General features: G+C 40.0%; 1 protein-coding gene across 7 annotated transcripts; it reads left to right on the top strand.

Annotated features, from left to right (window-relative positions):
• The first annotated feature begins 169 nt into the window (after positions 1-169).
• Positions 170-15815, top strand: picalmb (phosphatidylinositol binding clathrin assembly protein b). Of its 7 annotated transcripts, none has more exons than XM_058633623.1 (24): positions 170-743; positions 3863-4005; positions 4095-4170; positions 4364-4466; positions 4651-4744; positions 5139-5250; positions 6012-6118; positions 6204-6245; positions 7027-7038; positions 8194-8279; positions 9044-9167; positions 9227-9384; positions 9598-9707; positions 9844-9996; positions 10083-10157; positions 11022-11117; positions 11735-11848; positions 12183-12299; positions 12386-12416; positions 12507-12606; positions 12930-12989; positions 13513-13620; positions 13701-13806; positions 13945-15815. In XM_058633623.1, the coding sequence occupies exons 1-23, from the start codon at positions 614-616 to the stop codon at positions 13791-13793; spliced, it is 2244 nt and encodes a 747-aa protein (XP_058489606.1). In that variant the 5' UTR covers positions 170-613; the 3' UTR covers positions 13794-13806; positions 13945-15815. The 7 variants fall into 7 exon arrangements, with proteins under 7 accessions (XP_058489606.1, XP_058489608.1, XP_058489610.1 ...); XM_058633625.1 differs by having other exon boundaries at positions 9251-9384; positions 13945-15813; XM_058633627.1 differs by lacking the exon at positions 11022-11117.
• The last annotated feature ends 269 nt before the right edge of the window (positions 15816-16084 follow it).

The raw sequence follows: 16084 nt of genomic DNA, 5'->3' as shown, positions 1-16084 counted from the left end.
ATCAGAGCAGGAGATGTTTCTTCACTCAGACTTAAACAAACTGAGGCCGTCATTTCCCTCAGAGTGTGGCCCTAGTTTCTTTTTTAATAGCCCTTTAAAAAGCGTAGAAGAAGAAGCAGGAAGAGGAGGAGGAGCGGTAGCGCGGCGCGACGCGGTGGCGACTGTCGGAGCGACAGCGGCGGTAGCGGTAGCGCGGTAGCGGCAGCAGCGGCGGTGGCGGCAGGAGAGGAGACGCAGGATCCGGTGTTTGATCTCGGGATGTGCTCGGCAGTCAGAGTCGGTTCTGACGATGATTCACAGAGTAAAGTGGTCAGTTTTAAACTCGGTGAGCTGTGAATGCGTTTGGAGGGAAACAGGGACGTGTTTTCTCTGATTCTCTGACCGCCAGTGTTCGCCTGTGTTCGCCTGTGTTCCGCCTGTGCCGCAGCCTGGTCCCGGTTTTCTCTGCTCTGAGGTGAGAAAAGGCAGCAGAGCAGCGGGAGGAGGACGTTTTCGTTTCAAACCCTGTTTTTATTCTTTTGTTTTTTAAATCTGGAGCTCGTATTGTGAGGATACAGCCGCTGGAAGGAGACATTTTATTGTGAAAGTCTTTTGTTGCGCTGACGGAGCGAACATGTCGGGCCAGAGCATCACGGACAGAATCACTGCAGCTCAGCACAGCGTCACCGGCTCCGCGGTGTCTAAAACCGTCTGTAAGGCCACGACCCACGAAGTCATGGGCCCCAAAAAGAAGCATCTGGACTGTGAGTATGACACTGTGAAGCCGGAACACCGTAAATGTGTCGCTGCTGAAGCTACAAGGCCTCAAAGCCTCAAAGCGTCAGTCAGTCAGTCAGTCAGTGCTGGTTACACACACACACACACACACACACAGAGACAGACACAGATTACACTGTTTCCAGGCCTTGTTTTTGTCACAGACCTCCTCACAATGGAACTGTCTCTACATCTGAATCAGCATATTCTTTATTTATGATTATAAATTCATGTTTTATTGATTTAAACCTTTAGCTGATGTGATGCTAGCTCGTGTGTAGCTGCCTGTGATTGTTCAGTCGACTCTGCTGTGATTCTGTTACACAGTTATATGATATTTTTATGATATATTATATCATATTATATCATATCATATTATAGTAAAGCACAGGTAGAGATGAGTTCATACATATCTGAGTGATAGGAGGAAAAATATGATCACACAACTTTATTATCACGGTGTATCAGGGATGTAACGGTATCTGTTATAATACAGTCAATAATAATAATAACAATATTTACTGGGCGATGTGTTAAAACTATCTTATGACGATATGCATGGGTTGATATCAATGTATGACAATATAAACACAATATAATATAAAGATAATACAACACAAACACTTTAAATTAAAAAAAGTGTTATTTAGTGACTTTTAAAATATTTTGTTGATTCCAAGTATTTTTAATATGTGTATACATATATATGTATATATATATGTATATATATGTATATATATATATATATATACATATATATATATATATATATATATATATATATAAAACAATATTAGGAAACGTATGACATTGTGATGAAACTATGACTTATGATCTCGTACTGCTTTAGGTTTGTTGCTAGCACACACACACACACTAAACATTCATAATCTATACAGGTACTGAGAGAAAAGTGTGTTACTGTCATTCTAAAAATATAGTTTTTGCGCATGTTTAGTTTAGTAGCACTAGCCTTAGGTTAGACTGCTGTTAGCAGCACTAACATTAGCTTAGACTGCTGTTAGCAGCACTAACATTAGCTTAGACTGCTGTTAGCAGTACCAGTGTTAGCGTAGACTGTTGTTAGCAGCATCAGCCTTAGGTTAGACTGGTGTTAGCAGTTCTAGTACTCTGGTAGACTGCCGTTAGCAGTGCTAGTATTAGGTTGGACTGCCGTTAGCAGTGTTATTATCAGGTTAGACTGTTGTTAGCAGTGCTAGTATTAGGTCAGACTGCTGTTAGCTGTGCTAGCATTTGGTTAGACCACTGTTAGCATTGTAAGTTATAGGTTAGACTGCTGTTAGTAGTGCTAGTATTAAGTTAGACTGCTGGTCACATTAGCCTTGGGTTAGACTGCTGTTAGCAGTACTAGTATGAGATTGCTGTTAGTAGCACTAGCCGTAGCTTAGACTCCTGTTAGCAGCACTAGTCATGATTCCGCTGTTGGACCCTGAGTCAACATTTACTGTAATGCTCTCAGTGTTTCTCCATCATGGTGGAGCACAGGTGATGGAGTAATGTGATACCTCCTCCTGCTGCTGCTGCTGCTGCTGCTGCTGCTGCTGCTGCTGCTGCTGCTGCTGCTGCTGCTGCTGCTGCTGCTGCTTCAGAAGTCAGAGAGCTGCTTCCTCCACAGCCTGACGTCACCACACAGCTTAAACCCTCAGTCAGTGTGTGTTTGTCCTCACAGAGACACACACTCATTCCTACACATTGATTTGCACTTAAGAAGAAATGATGGCACTGATAACAGTGGCTTTTATGAAGGTAAAGTTGAGTAACAGTTCAGGGAAAATGTGTTTGCTGTGACTTTAGGCCTCATATTAATGGTGTTTGTGATTTAATACGCTACAGCTATGATGTCATGATAAGCTGTGAGTGTTAAGAACCGGTGTGGTCGACTGTTTTAACAAAACTTACATTTGTGCTGCTGCTAACAGAAATATTGCTTGTTATGCTGCAACAAATTGCTACTATTAGCATCACTGTGAAGAGGCTAGCACTCATCATGTTTGAATCTGTAGCTACGGTAAACATTACTTTGAAGAAGCTAACACTAATTATGCTTAAATGTGACTTGAAGAGGCTAGCGTTCATTACGATTGAATGTTTTGCTCCTGTTAGCAGGTATTTGAAGAAGCTAACACTCATCATGGTTAAATATGGACATTAGCAACACTTTAAAGAGGCAAGCAATCATTATGTTTAAACGTGTAGCTCCTGTTTCTTTCAAGAAGCTAACACTCGTCAGGTGAGTGTGTGATTAACACACACAACAAGACCAAGTGTCTCTGTGTTTAATCAGCTTTATTTCAGAACAGAGACGGTTATTTGTTATTTGTTATTACCTGGTCTTTATTGTGAGTTTTATGAGATAATTCAGTTGTGGAAACAGGAAGACATCCTTTTAATAAAAACATCTGTTAAGTTTATAGAATTCCAGAAATGTTTTCAAAGGACAAACCTAATAAAAAACAAACATGCTTCTAATTCTGTAAACGACTGTAAAACAAACATTCAAATGATTTTGCTTTGAAAAAGTGATTTCAGTTTCAAACATGTTTCAGGATGCATTTGTTGTGTAAATGTTGTAGTAGAGTTAATATCATATATCATTGACATCACAGACAGGAACATTAACAAGGTTTCAGTGTCTCAGTGTGTGATTATTATATTAAAAATATCTCTGACTGAGCCATAAATCTATTTTTATTAATTAATTCACATTTACAGAAAGGAGGATTTGATTTTTTATTACAGTCGTAAGTTAATTCAGATGTTGGGACGTAGTTTGAAGACAGTAGAAATTTGTTGTATAGTTTATATTTTTGCTGTTGTTTTTAATAATTGTTTTTTTTTTAATTGTGAATATTAAACACATTACAAGACGTTTGAGAACATCATCCTTTCCACGTTTATAACATTTTATGAACTAACAACTAATTGATTAATGGAGAAAATATGGACATGTTTATTTGCTTTAGTTGCTCAGTTTATATTTGTGTCTGATACAAATCCATATGACAACCTTGAGTATTTACAGTGAGAATAAATATCCTCAGGTCTGTGTCTGACTTGAGTGATGAGAGCTTTTGTTGTGTTTCAGATTTGATCCACTGCACTAACGAGATGAACGTGAACATTCCTCAGTTGGCCGACTCTCTGTTTGAAAGAACCACGAGCACCAGCTGGGTGGTCGTCTTCAAGTCTCTCATCACCACACATCATCTCATGGTCTATGGAAACGAGGTGAGACGCTGTTTCCTCTGATGCCACTTTAATACACTAAAGATCAGGTGATTAACCACTGGTTTATCCTCTTTCTCCCCTTAATGCAGCGTTTCGTCCAGTATTTGGCTTCCAGGAACACACTTTTCAACCTCAGTAATTTTTTGGACAAAAGTGGGTTACAAGGTAAAAGTTTGACTGACAGTTCTAAATTAAACATGGATGTATACACATATATATATGTGTATATATATATACATATACACATATATATATATATGTATATATATATATATATATATATATATATACACATATATATATATATATATGTATATATATACGTATGTACATAAAATGTGGTGCTTTTGTTTCCCAGGCTACGACATGTCCACGTTTATCAGGAGGTACAGTCGATATCTGAATGAAAAAGCTGTTTCTTACAGACAAGTCGCCTTTGACTTCACTAAAGTCAAACGTGGGTAAGGACTCACTTTTCTTTTTCAATCACACTCGAAATATTAATCATGTTTATGTTTTTAATATTTAATCTCCAGCATGATTTTCATAAATGAATGATTGTAATAATCACAATCACAGTGAATGATCAGTTTATCGTGTGTCTCCTCCTCCTTGTCCTCCGTCTGTCTTCATGTGTCCTCAAAGAGTGGACGGTGTAATGAGGACCATGAGCACAGAGAAGCTGCTCAAGACTATTCCAATTATTCAGAACCAGATGGACGCTCTGCTTGACTTCAATGTGAGTTAAAGGTGAAGCTGCTGTGTCTCTGCAGCTTCAGTGTGAACAACGTACTGAAGCTTTATTCTGTCACTGAGGAAGCAGCTGATCGTCACACGTAACCTTCTGTACACCAAAATCTATTAAAAATTAAATTAAATAATCATTTTGAATTAAACCTCAAACAATTCATTGTATGAAATTTATCACAATTAAAATGTCAAAGGAAAATTCTGCTCATTTGTTTAATGACCCAAAATAAATGACCCATCTGTGGGCCCCCGACCCAGACTTTATGCAGATAAAAATGTCATGAATTCATTTATTGATACAGTTTGAGCTCATTGACATGTTTCTTCTCAGTGTGGATCATCACAGTGGAGATGAAATGCTTTTCTTTATTGTTTGTCCTCAGGTTAATGCTAACGAGTTAACTAATGGAGTCATCAACGCAGCCTTCATGCTTCTCTTCAAGGACTCCATCAGACTCTTTGCTGCTTATAATGAAGGAATCATCAACCTGCTGGGTGAGAACTTCACTCACCTTCACTTACCTTCAGACACCTTCACTGACCCTCAGACACCTTCACTCACCTTCACTCAACTTCACTCACCTTCACTCAACTTCACTCACCTTCACTCACCTTCAGACACCTTCACTCACCTTCAGACACCTTCACTCACCTTCAGATACCTTCACTGACCTTCAGACACCTTCACTGACCTTCACTGACCTTCACACACCTTCAGACACCTTCACTGATCTTCATTGACCTTTGCTCACCTTGAGACACCTTCACTGACCTTCACACACACCTTCACTGACCTTCACTCACCTTCAGACACCTTTACTGACCTTCACTGACCTTCAGACACCTTCACTCACCTTCAGACACCTTCACTGATCTTCACACACCTTCAGACACCTTCACTGATCTTCATTGACCTTTGCTCACCTTCAGACACCTTCACTGACCTTCACACACACCTTCACTGACCTTCACTCACCTTCAGACACCTTTACTGACCTTCACTGACCTTCAGACACCTTCACTCACCTTCAGACACCTTCACTGACCTTCACTCACCTTCAGACACCTTTACTGACCTTTACTGACCTTCACTCACCTTCAGACACCTTCACTGACCTTCAGACACCTTCACTCACCTTCACTCACCTTCAGACACCTTCACTCACCTTCAGACATCAGATATAACTTTCTCTTCTTATCACAGCGTCTCTGATTGTACACAGTTAACTTACCTCTTTGTATCTTTCATTAAACAGAGAAATACTTTGACATGAAGAAAACTCAGTGTAAAGAAGGTTTGGACATTTATAAGAAGTTTCTCACCAGGATGACACGGATATCAGAGTTCCTCAAAGTAGCAGAGGTACTTTTCTATGTATTCTTCAGCCACAGATGAATGAGTTTCTCAATGAAACGTGTGATAACATGTGTTTTTTTCTTTTTAACAGCAGGTGGGAATCGATCGAGGCGACATTCCAGATCTTTCCCAGGTGAGCAGAGAAAACACAGGATCTTCTTCTCTTTCTTTAAATTTTTCATTTGTTCAGAAATATTTTCACGAGAAACAACAGCATGATTTTCTTCTTTAAGGTGCACGTTTGTTTTCTCCTGTTTCTTCTTCTGCTTCTTCTTTGTCTTTCTAGTGCTGAGCAGTAAGAGCAAACATTTATTATATCGCAGGATTTTATGAACATGTTCTCTGCTAAGGTTCAGCTCAGTTATTCAGCAGATACTCGATTATGGAAAAATAATAATCAGGATTATTTAAAATGACTCATTAAATTGAACATGAAATTTTAAATTGACCTTAAAATAAAAATGTATTTTATATTGTTTATATCTTTACTCCTTAAAACCTTAAAAGAATAAAAGTAATAATTGTTTTGATGAAACAACTTTTGCAGTAAATCATTTTTAAACGTGTATTTAATTTAGTTGGCATTTATTAAAACAAAATGGAGCAACATATTTTACTGTAAACCAAGAAAAAACTAAATTCTAAATCCTTTTCTGAGTCTCTTTGGTGAAGATTCGTTGTCACATTTTTTATCTTCCACCTGTGGGGGGCGCTAACGTGACGTATCTTAGTTTGTCTGACATTTTAATCCAGATTATTCTGGGATGGTTTGTTTAAGTCTCTGCTGCTCAGCACTGCTTCTCTCTACAGTAAATAAAGGTGTAAACAAATCACACTCACTCAGTTTCCTGTTTTCTGTCAGTGACTGTCACCACCTTTATATCCTGTATTTTCCTTTTATCTGTCCTCTTCAGTTCACAGTTTGTGTAAGTACTATCATTTACCTCTTCTTCTTCCTCTTCTTCCTCAGTGTGTGTGTGTGTGTTTTTGCATGTTGTTGTTGTTGTTGTTGTTGATGAAGGAAAAATCTCTCACTGTGGTAAAATTCTCTGAATATTGTATTTACTGTCAAACGTCTAGTGTGAACATCCTGATCCTGATCACACGATGTTATATTTCTATATTATATGTCATTTCTTTAGTTTACTACAGTATATATATTTATATTATTAACGTTCAGTGTTTCAAAGTTAAAAGTAAACTGAGATCTGGGAAGATAAATACATTTTTTACGTAATTTTTGTTATTTTTCTAGGAAAAAAAGCCGAGCAGGAAAAATTGTCTCATTCAGAAAAACAGGAGAAATGTTCTTTTTTTTTTTTTTTTTAGCAAAAAAATATTTCTAATTGAGAAAAATAAGCCATTATTCTATTATCTGGAGGGAAAAAAGCAATTCAGGAAAGATGATCTGCTAAATCCATACAAACTGAGCAGATGAAAAGTTATTAGTTTACAGGTAAATTGACTCTGAGACACGTGGACATAAATGTAACGTGTCAGTGTGAACGGGTAACGCTGGGATCAGATCTCAGGACAGATGTGACCTCAGTGTAAAATGGCTGCCGTGTCGTGTTTCGACGTCGTGGTGATGAACGTCGTCGTGCTCTGACGTTAACTCTCGACAGCTGCTTCTCATGGATCAGAGGCGGGAAAAAAAAGTCACTTTAACGTCACACACTTCATCGTCAGTGATAGAACCTTCAACGTTCAGCTGTGACGTCATCAGACTGCCGGCCTCTGATTGGTCAGAGACTGTCGTCTGTGATTCACTTTCACCCAAAAGTCACGAGTTTGTGTTTGTGTCGTGGAGAAAACCACCGTGAGGTGAGGACTCCGCCCACACAGAGGAGGAGGAGCTATGAAGTAATGGAAACAACGTGATGAAGCTAAACTGAGTCGAGTCAGAAGTGTGTGATGATGAAGAGACTATAGTTTCCCACGTCTGTCCATCACAGTGTGTGTGTCTGTCTGTGTCTGTGTGTGTGTGTGTGTGTGTGTGTGTGTGTCTGTCTGTCTGTCTGTCTGTGTGTGTGTCTGTATGTGTGTGTGTCCACTCTTGACTGTGTCTTTTTTCTCCTCAGGCTCCCAGCAGCCTCCTGGAAGCTCTGGAGCAGCACTTGGCCTCTTTAGAGGGCAAGAAGGTCAAAGACTCCACTGCAGCCAGCAGGTACGTTCTTCACCATCATCATCATCATCATCATCACCATCATCATCATCATCAGAGACTTACTCACCTCTGCTTCTGCTCCCTCATTTCAAATATTCTTTATTTAGCATTAATTTCAATGAAACGTTGTTCTCATTAGAGTGAACACAGATACACAAATACACACGTGTGTGTGTGTGTGTAATCATGTGATATTAACAATTACAACAGTAATAATTCATATACATAATAGACAGATATTGGGCTGCAAGTATTTCTTTGGTCCTGAAATGTTGTTAAATATTGATCAGTGTTTGTCAAACGTCCACAAAATGTTTTTAATGATTTCTTTGTTTTTATGGAGCAAAGAAACCAGAAAATATTGACGTTTAAAAAGCTGAAAAATCAAACAAACTGTTTGTTTTTTTATTTGTTTTATTTATTTATTTATTTATCTGTCTGTTTATTTATTTGTTTGTTTGTTTGTTTGGTTTTTGTTTGTCTGTTTATTTATTTATGTATTCATTCATTAATTTATTTGTTTGTTTGTCTGTCTGTTTATTTGTTTATTTGTTTATTTATTTATTCATGGATTTGTTTGTTTGTCTGTTTGTTTATTTATTTATTTATTTGTTTGTTTATTTATTTCTTTGTTTTTTGTTTGTTTGTCTGTCTGTTTATTTATGTATTCATTTATTCATTCATTCATTCATTTATTTGTTTGTTGGTTGGTTTGTCTATTTATTTATTTATTTATTTGTTTGTTTGTTTGTTTGTCTGTGCAGAGCCAGCACTCTGTCAAACGCCGTGTCCTCTCTGGCCACCACCGGCATGTCCTTCACTAAAGTGGACGAGCGTGAGAAACAAGCGGCTCTGGAAGAAGAACAAGCTCGACTCAAAGCTCTGAAGGTTTTTATCAAACACAACAACAACAACAGCAGCAGATAAATAAACTCCTGTTTGATTAGTTTGATTCTCGCTCTGTGACTCAGGAACAAAGACTTAAAGAACTTTCTAAAAGACCTTCGTTTGCCACCACTGACACGTCACCAGTCTCCACCACCGGGGGCGCTATCAGCACTGCACCAGCCATCGACCTCTTCTCCACAGCCAGCTGCTCCAACGGGTACCGCTCTTATTTTGAAGGGCTAACATTTGATTTGATTCATTTATAACATTAATTGAAACAAACAGCAACAGGGTCAAAGGTCAAGACGGGCACACACTGTAAAATACAAACAGGATACAAAATAAATGAGCGGTAAAATTACTGTTGAAAATGTTGAAAAACCATGAAATAAATCATAATTTGTGTGTGTGTGTGTGTGTGTGTGTGCAGTGCAGTGAAGATGGAGAGCGACCTGTTTGACCTCCAGTCATCGTTCCAGCCGGCTCTTCAGTCCGGTTCTTCAGGTTCTTCAGGTCTTCCAGTGGCTACAGCCTGGTCAGGTGAGAAGATCTTCTCTTCTGCGGCGTGCTCTCCTTCTCTTCTCGTTGTCTGACGCTGACGTCCACCTTCTTCTTCTTCTTCTTCTTCCCTCTCCTGTCTCCTTCCTCCCTCTCCTGTCTCCTCCGTGACGTCCAGATCCTTTCACCTCTGCTGAAGCTGGAGACGACTCCATGCCAAACCTCAACCCTTTCCTGTCAAAGCTGGTGGTGGATGCCACTCACTTACCTGTGGTGTCTTCAGACGGCGTTAGCTTTCCCTCTCGGACGTCTGCTCATGAAATGTTTGGCGGTAACGAGTCGTTTAGTTTCAAACAATCATCTCCTCACCTCCTCAGTTCACTGGTTGTTGTTTAATGTGAAACCTGCTTCTTCTAGATCGTTATAATCCCTTTACTGACACAAACTCGCCTGTTTACAAACGCACAGTGCGGATAGAACACTCCGTCTCAGGTACGATCACAACATTCTCACTCGGCAGTTTGAGAAGAAGAGTTTGACATTTTGGGAAAAACTCTGTGATTCAGTTACTCAGTAGATACATTTACTGTTCAACTCAAATATAATAGCAGTAGTTTGTTCTATTTAAGCCTCCAACCACTAGGTGGCAGCAGGGTTTTCTCCTCTCCTTCCACTGATCTCACTCGACAACAAAAGTATAAAATATTAAGTACATTTGCACATATTTTGATCTTTTTATTGTGAGGATACATACATGTTTATATAAACATGTATGTATATAGCACTCGTCACATTTGCAGCATCTTTGAGAGATTAACAGATTAATCAGAGTGGACAAATAGCAGATTATTATTGAATGTATCGGGCAGATCATTACAATGTCATTTATTTTCTTCTTAGAAACTTGATAAAAAAAACCCAGAAATTTAGATTTATTTTAAGCCAAATTTGTATTTGATAAAGTTCAGTTTTTTAATAAATTGTTTCACGTTTTCTTTATATTTTATATTATAATAAAGATATAAATCCACATGAGTGCAGAGATAAGATGTTGATTGGAGAGATGAACCAGATTTGTTCTTGTTAAACTGTTTAATATTATTGGATGGATGGGAAATATATTATCATCTGATATTAGAAACACATCTGTGGTGTTTCTCTTTGTAAAATATAAATATCTGGTTTAGTTTTAATAGAACTTCTCCAAATGTCAAACTGTTCCTTTAAACTCCTCCTTCTTAAGTCAACTAACGTCTCTAACTTTAACACTTTAATACTTTCCTGCCTGTCTCTCTTCAAACACCTGTCTCTGTCCCTGTGTGTCTCCTGTCTCTCCGTCTCTGTCTCCTGTGTCAGACTCCTTCTGTGGTCCAGCAGCGTCCTCAGCTCAGCAGCTGTCTCAGCAGAGTCCTTTTCCCTCTGAGTGTGCGAGTGTCGCAGGTCTCTTCAGAGGTACTGAACACCTGTCAGTCAACAGTCCACAGACAGATTATGGACAGATTATAATTTGATCTTTGTCTGGACTGTTGTAGAAAGTAATGGCCGCCCTTGTCCAGTAACATATAAAAGACTGATTTAAGTGTTTCTGTTTTAAACTGATGATGATGATGATGAGAGTTTGTTTTACGTTTGTTCCTTTAAAGACAGAGTGAGACAGGGACAGGGGGCGCTGTGCAGACAGAGTGAGACGGGGGCGCTGTGCAGACAGAGTGAGACGGGGGCGCTGTGCAGACAGAGTGAGACAGGGGGCGCTGTGCAGTCAGAGTGAGACAGGGGGCGCTGTGCAGACAGAGTGAGACGGGGGGCGCTGTGTAGACAGAGTGAGACAGGGGGCGCTGTGCAGTCAGAGTGAGACAGGGGGCGCTGTGCAGACAGAGTGAGACAGGGGGCGCTGTGCAGACAGAGTGAGACAGGGGGCGCTGTGCAGTCAGAGTGAGACAGGGGGCGCTGTGCAGACAGTCGTCTCTGCCGGGTCACAGGACAAAGTTTAAACACTTCTCAGTTATTAACAGATGTTGTTTGTAGTAACACGACCGTAACTGTGTGTCCTCGTCTCTTCTCTGCTGAAGGTTACCCAGCAGCACAGGCTCCGCCCCCTCAGCAGTCACCTGGTCTGCAGGTGGACTTTGAGTCTGTGTTTGGAGCCAAAGCTTCAGGAGGCAACAGCTGCGTCAGCGCTGACGGTGACTCTTATTATTATTATTATTATTATTAATATTATAATATATATACATGTAGAGTAAATAAAGTGATTTAGTTTGAGTCTAAATCTGAATCTGGTCTGATGTGGTTCCAGTTCTTCAAAAGGTTTTTATGTTGACTATAAAAAACGTCTAAATTTAGAATGTTGTAATAAAGACAGTATTTAAGAATATTTATGTAATATTGTGTTTATAACATTTGTGAGTTAACGAATGAGTGAATCTGAACATCTATGAAGTGGTTATCTTCCCATGACCAAGAAAAAAACATATATTTATATTTGACCACATGTTTATATTTATATATGCTGTACAGATATAAGTGGAGGAATCCTCAAACCAACTGTGGCTGGTTCCGGTCTGTCGTCCAATCAGCAGCCAGAGAAGCTGGTGTCAGACGACCTGGACTCTTCTCTGGCTAATCTCGTGGGCAGTGAGTTTGTTTACTCAACTTTTTATTTCAATCATTTCATCTCAACAAACACAAACTGCAACACTTTCTTTTGTTCACTCGTTCAGACCTCGGCATCGGAAACGGAACGATGAAAAAGTGAGTGTTGACTCTTCATCGCCGTGAGTCCATGTGTTTTCAGAGCTAACGTGCTAACGTGCTAACGCGCCGTGTGTTGTGCTCGCGCAGTGACATCCACTGGAGTCAGCCGGGGGAGAAGAGGATGACCGGCGGCACCCACTGGCAGCCGAAGGCAGCGCCGACCACGACCTGGAACCCTGTCTCCATGGTAACGCACGCACACACACACACACACACACACTGTTCTTCACAAACTTACGATGACAATAAAAACACGAGACGCCAACGTTCAGATCATGTGACTCAAGAATGACGTGAACATTTTTAATCAGTTCTGTGTGAAAACATCATCAATGTTAATAATCGTGATTGTCTGTAACTACTGAGCTTTATGTCGTTAAAACTTTATTAAAATGACAAACACAATGATTCATCATTTATTACATATATATATATATACGTATATATGCGTATATATATACGCATATATAAAAATACACCATTAAAGAACATGTTTTTGTTTGTCCTCAGCAACCGTCAGTCATGACTTTCCCTGCGACCACGCCCACAGGCATGATGGCATACGGCTTGGTCAGTATTCAAACTAAAACTTTTCTTCTGATTTAAAATGAAAGAAAACAATGTGAGAACATGAATGATGATGCGATGACGACATGAACCCTGAGCAGCTGCTGTCAGAAAAACAAGTTTGACATTTCTGGTTTTAATTCATGTTCAGTATCAACACACACAAATTCACTTTTGTGATTTTCCTCGCTTTGAATAAAATAGTTTTATTTTGATATTTTTACACTTTTATTTTGAAATTTGGTGAACCCTCTGTCATCACAAATCACTGAAAAGTAGCTTTTTTTTTCCCCTCCTGACCCCGCCCCCTCCTGACCTGAGCAGATGCTCAGTGACCCTGAGGTCACATGACTCCTGTGCTTCAGTTTATTTTGATCATGTGACTCAGTTAAAAGAAGAATGTGATGTTTTCATGTGGATTTAAATGAATTATATTGTTTACATGTGGGGAAGTTATTTCAGGCTGTTTTTGTCGTTCATCCATTCATTCAGAGTGTTTCTCATCTGTGAACGTGTGACTGTTCAGCCTCCACAGATGAGCTCCATGTCCATGATGAATCCTCCCTCCATGATGTTCTCACAGCCTGCTGCCGTCAGACCTCCAAACCCCTTTGGCTCCGTGTCCAGCGCTCAGGTGAGTGAGTGAGTGAGTGAGTGAGTGAGTGCTGTTCCGTGTTTGTCACAGATGAATCACTTCCCTCTCTTCCCTCTCAGCCGTCGGCAGCTTCGAGTCCGTCCAGCCAGAGTCCGCTCCGTGCTCCGGGTCACGACCCCTTCGCTCACCTGTCTCTGAAGGATTTCTTATAGATGGTCTGTGCAGGTACGGCAGGTTTAAATCTCTCTGTATTACAAACAATGAATCCATATAAAAAATGACCAAACAATCACAATTAGATATTGACTGAGGGGGAGGAGCTTAGCTCAGGGTCAGCTGACGTCTGTGTTTCTGTCTCTGCAGATTTTGTCCACGGGAAGCGTCTGACTGAAGACGATGAAACAGTTTGACAGCAAAGCTTTGTCCTCGTCCACCAAACACACACACACACGCGCAGAGGTGCAGCGTCTGTCAGTAACCATGGTAACCGTGTCAGAGCGGGGGTTTGGCAACGGTTCGCTCTCATTTTTCACTCAGTAACTCGTCGTGGATCAGTTTTTCCATCTGTGACGTTTGTTCTGGAGCTGAAGAGACTTTGATGTTTTTGTGTTTGGATGAAGATGATGATGATGATGAAGATCAGAGGAGGAAGAGGACGCCGCTGCGTCGCGATGCTAATGACGTTTACACCCGTTTAGTTCTGGTCTTTTTTACCGTGTTTACAGTAAACATTCCTCGTGTGTTGTTTGTATTTATTTATGATTATTGGTTTAAGATCGAGGGAAAATGAATAATATTAATAATAATAATAATAATAATAATAATAATAATGTAAAGTCTGCAGTCATCACCTATGGGAAGTGCTAAAACAAGGACTATCAGTGAGAGTTAGAGAGAAACATAGAGATTATATAAAGCCACAGATAGAGCACTAATTATTCACTTTGTCTTTGTTTGTTTACTAGATGAGAAGTTTGACTTCAGACGTTCAGGGTTCGTTTGTTAAGAGTTTGAGTCGACGATTCTAATGATTCTGATGACCCTAATGATTCTAATGATTCTAATGATCCTGATGAATCTAATGACTCTAATGATTCTAATGATTCGGATGAATCTAATGATTCTAATGATTCTGACGAATCTAATGATTCTGATGAATCCAATGTTTCTGATGGATCTAATGATTCTGATGAATCTAATGATTCTGATGAATCTAATGATTCTAATGATTCTGATGACTCTAATGAATCTGATGAATCTAATGATTCTGACGATTCTGATGGCTCTAATGATTCTGTGCCTCACGTTCAGTTTCTTCATCTGAAGCTTGTTTTGCTTTAAGCTTGGCTGCTGACATCGTTGACGTGTCTCTGTCGCGTCCCTGACGTGTCATTGATGCAACGCTATCGCGTCCCTGACGTGACTCTGTCGTGTCCCTGATGTGTCGCTGTCGCGTCCCTGACGTGTTATTGACGTGACGCTGTCGTGTCCCTGACGTGTTGTTGTCGCGTCCCTGCCATGTCATTGACATGTCGCTGTCACGTCTCTGACGTGTCACTGTCTTGTCTCTGACGTGTCACTGTCTTGTCCCTGACATGTCATTGACGTGGCGCTGTCGCGTCTGACTTGTCATTGAAGTGACGCTGTTGCGTTCCTGACGTGTCGCTGTCGCGTTCCTGACGTGTCGCTGTCGCGTTCCTGACGTGTCGCTGTCGTGTCCCTGACGTGCCGCTGTCGTGGACTCTGACACTGCTGCTGCCGCCACCTTCACTCTGAATGTCACACACTTGTTGTTCATGTTGCACACATCTTTCCACACTGCTGGTCCTCAGCTGAGGGGGGCGGGGCTACGAGGGCGGTGGCTACGCTAACGTAGAAGAAGATTTGATGTAAAATATTATGTATAAAAGATGCAGAGGTTTGAGGAGGAGGAGCACTGTTGATCGGTGCTCTGTGTAAATACAAAAACTGACTGTTCTTTGAGAGCATAAAGTGAAAGATGTATGAAATATGAAAACAATTCAATCAAATTTGACTCTACCTAAGTTTGATTCAGGATATTCTTCTCTGCGTTTGTCTCCGCAGATGATTTTTTTCTTTATGTAATTAGAACGTGTAGCAGACGACGACTGAAGTCTTTTCTTTCTTTTACAAATAAAAAAGCAGCTTCCACAAAAAACAACAACACTCTTTTCTTTTTGTTTTTAACCTTTAACCTGAACTTTAACCTTAACCCTGAGTCTGGTCCTAATCTTTAATGACTGGTTGGTATTTTTACTTCATAACTTTATAATTTATATAAGCAGGTAAAGTTCTTCACAGTGGATCAGAATGTAAGTGTTGAAGTCTCTGACCTGGTTCCAAATGTAAATAATTTAAACTAAAACAGCTGTCTGGTTTTCACTTTGTACAAAACAGTAATAACATGAACGTATGAACATCATCTGCATAAACGTGGTGCAACAGAAGTTTAACTGTTAGCATAACGAGACACAGAGAGTGA

This window comes from Solea solea, chromosome 7, assembly GCF_958295425.1.
Source record: "Solea solea chromosome 7, fSolSol10.1, whole genome shotgun sequence".
In the NCBI taxonomy this organism is placed as follows: domain Eukaryota; kingdom Metazoa; phylum Chordata; class Actinopteri; order Pleuronectiformes; family Soleidae; genus Solea; species Solea solea.
The sequence above is the reverse complement of the archived record's forward strand: the minus strand, read 5'-3'. Positions and strand labels throughout refer to the sequence as shown.

Coding starts and splice junctions, on each gene's coding strand:
- picalmb (XM_058633623.1), top strand. CDS start 614: ATGTCGGGCCAGAGCATCACGGACAGAATCACTGCAGCTCAGCACAGC. Junction 5,251..6,011: donor AGGAATCATCAACCTGCTGG/GTGAGAACTTCA, acceptor TTCATTAAACAG/AGAAATACTTTGACATGAAG. Junction 12,607..12,929: donor CCTGGAACCCTGTCTCCATG/GTAACGCACGCA, acceptor GTTTGTCCTCAG/CAACCGTCAGTCATGACTTT.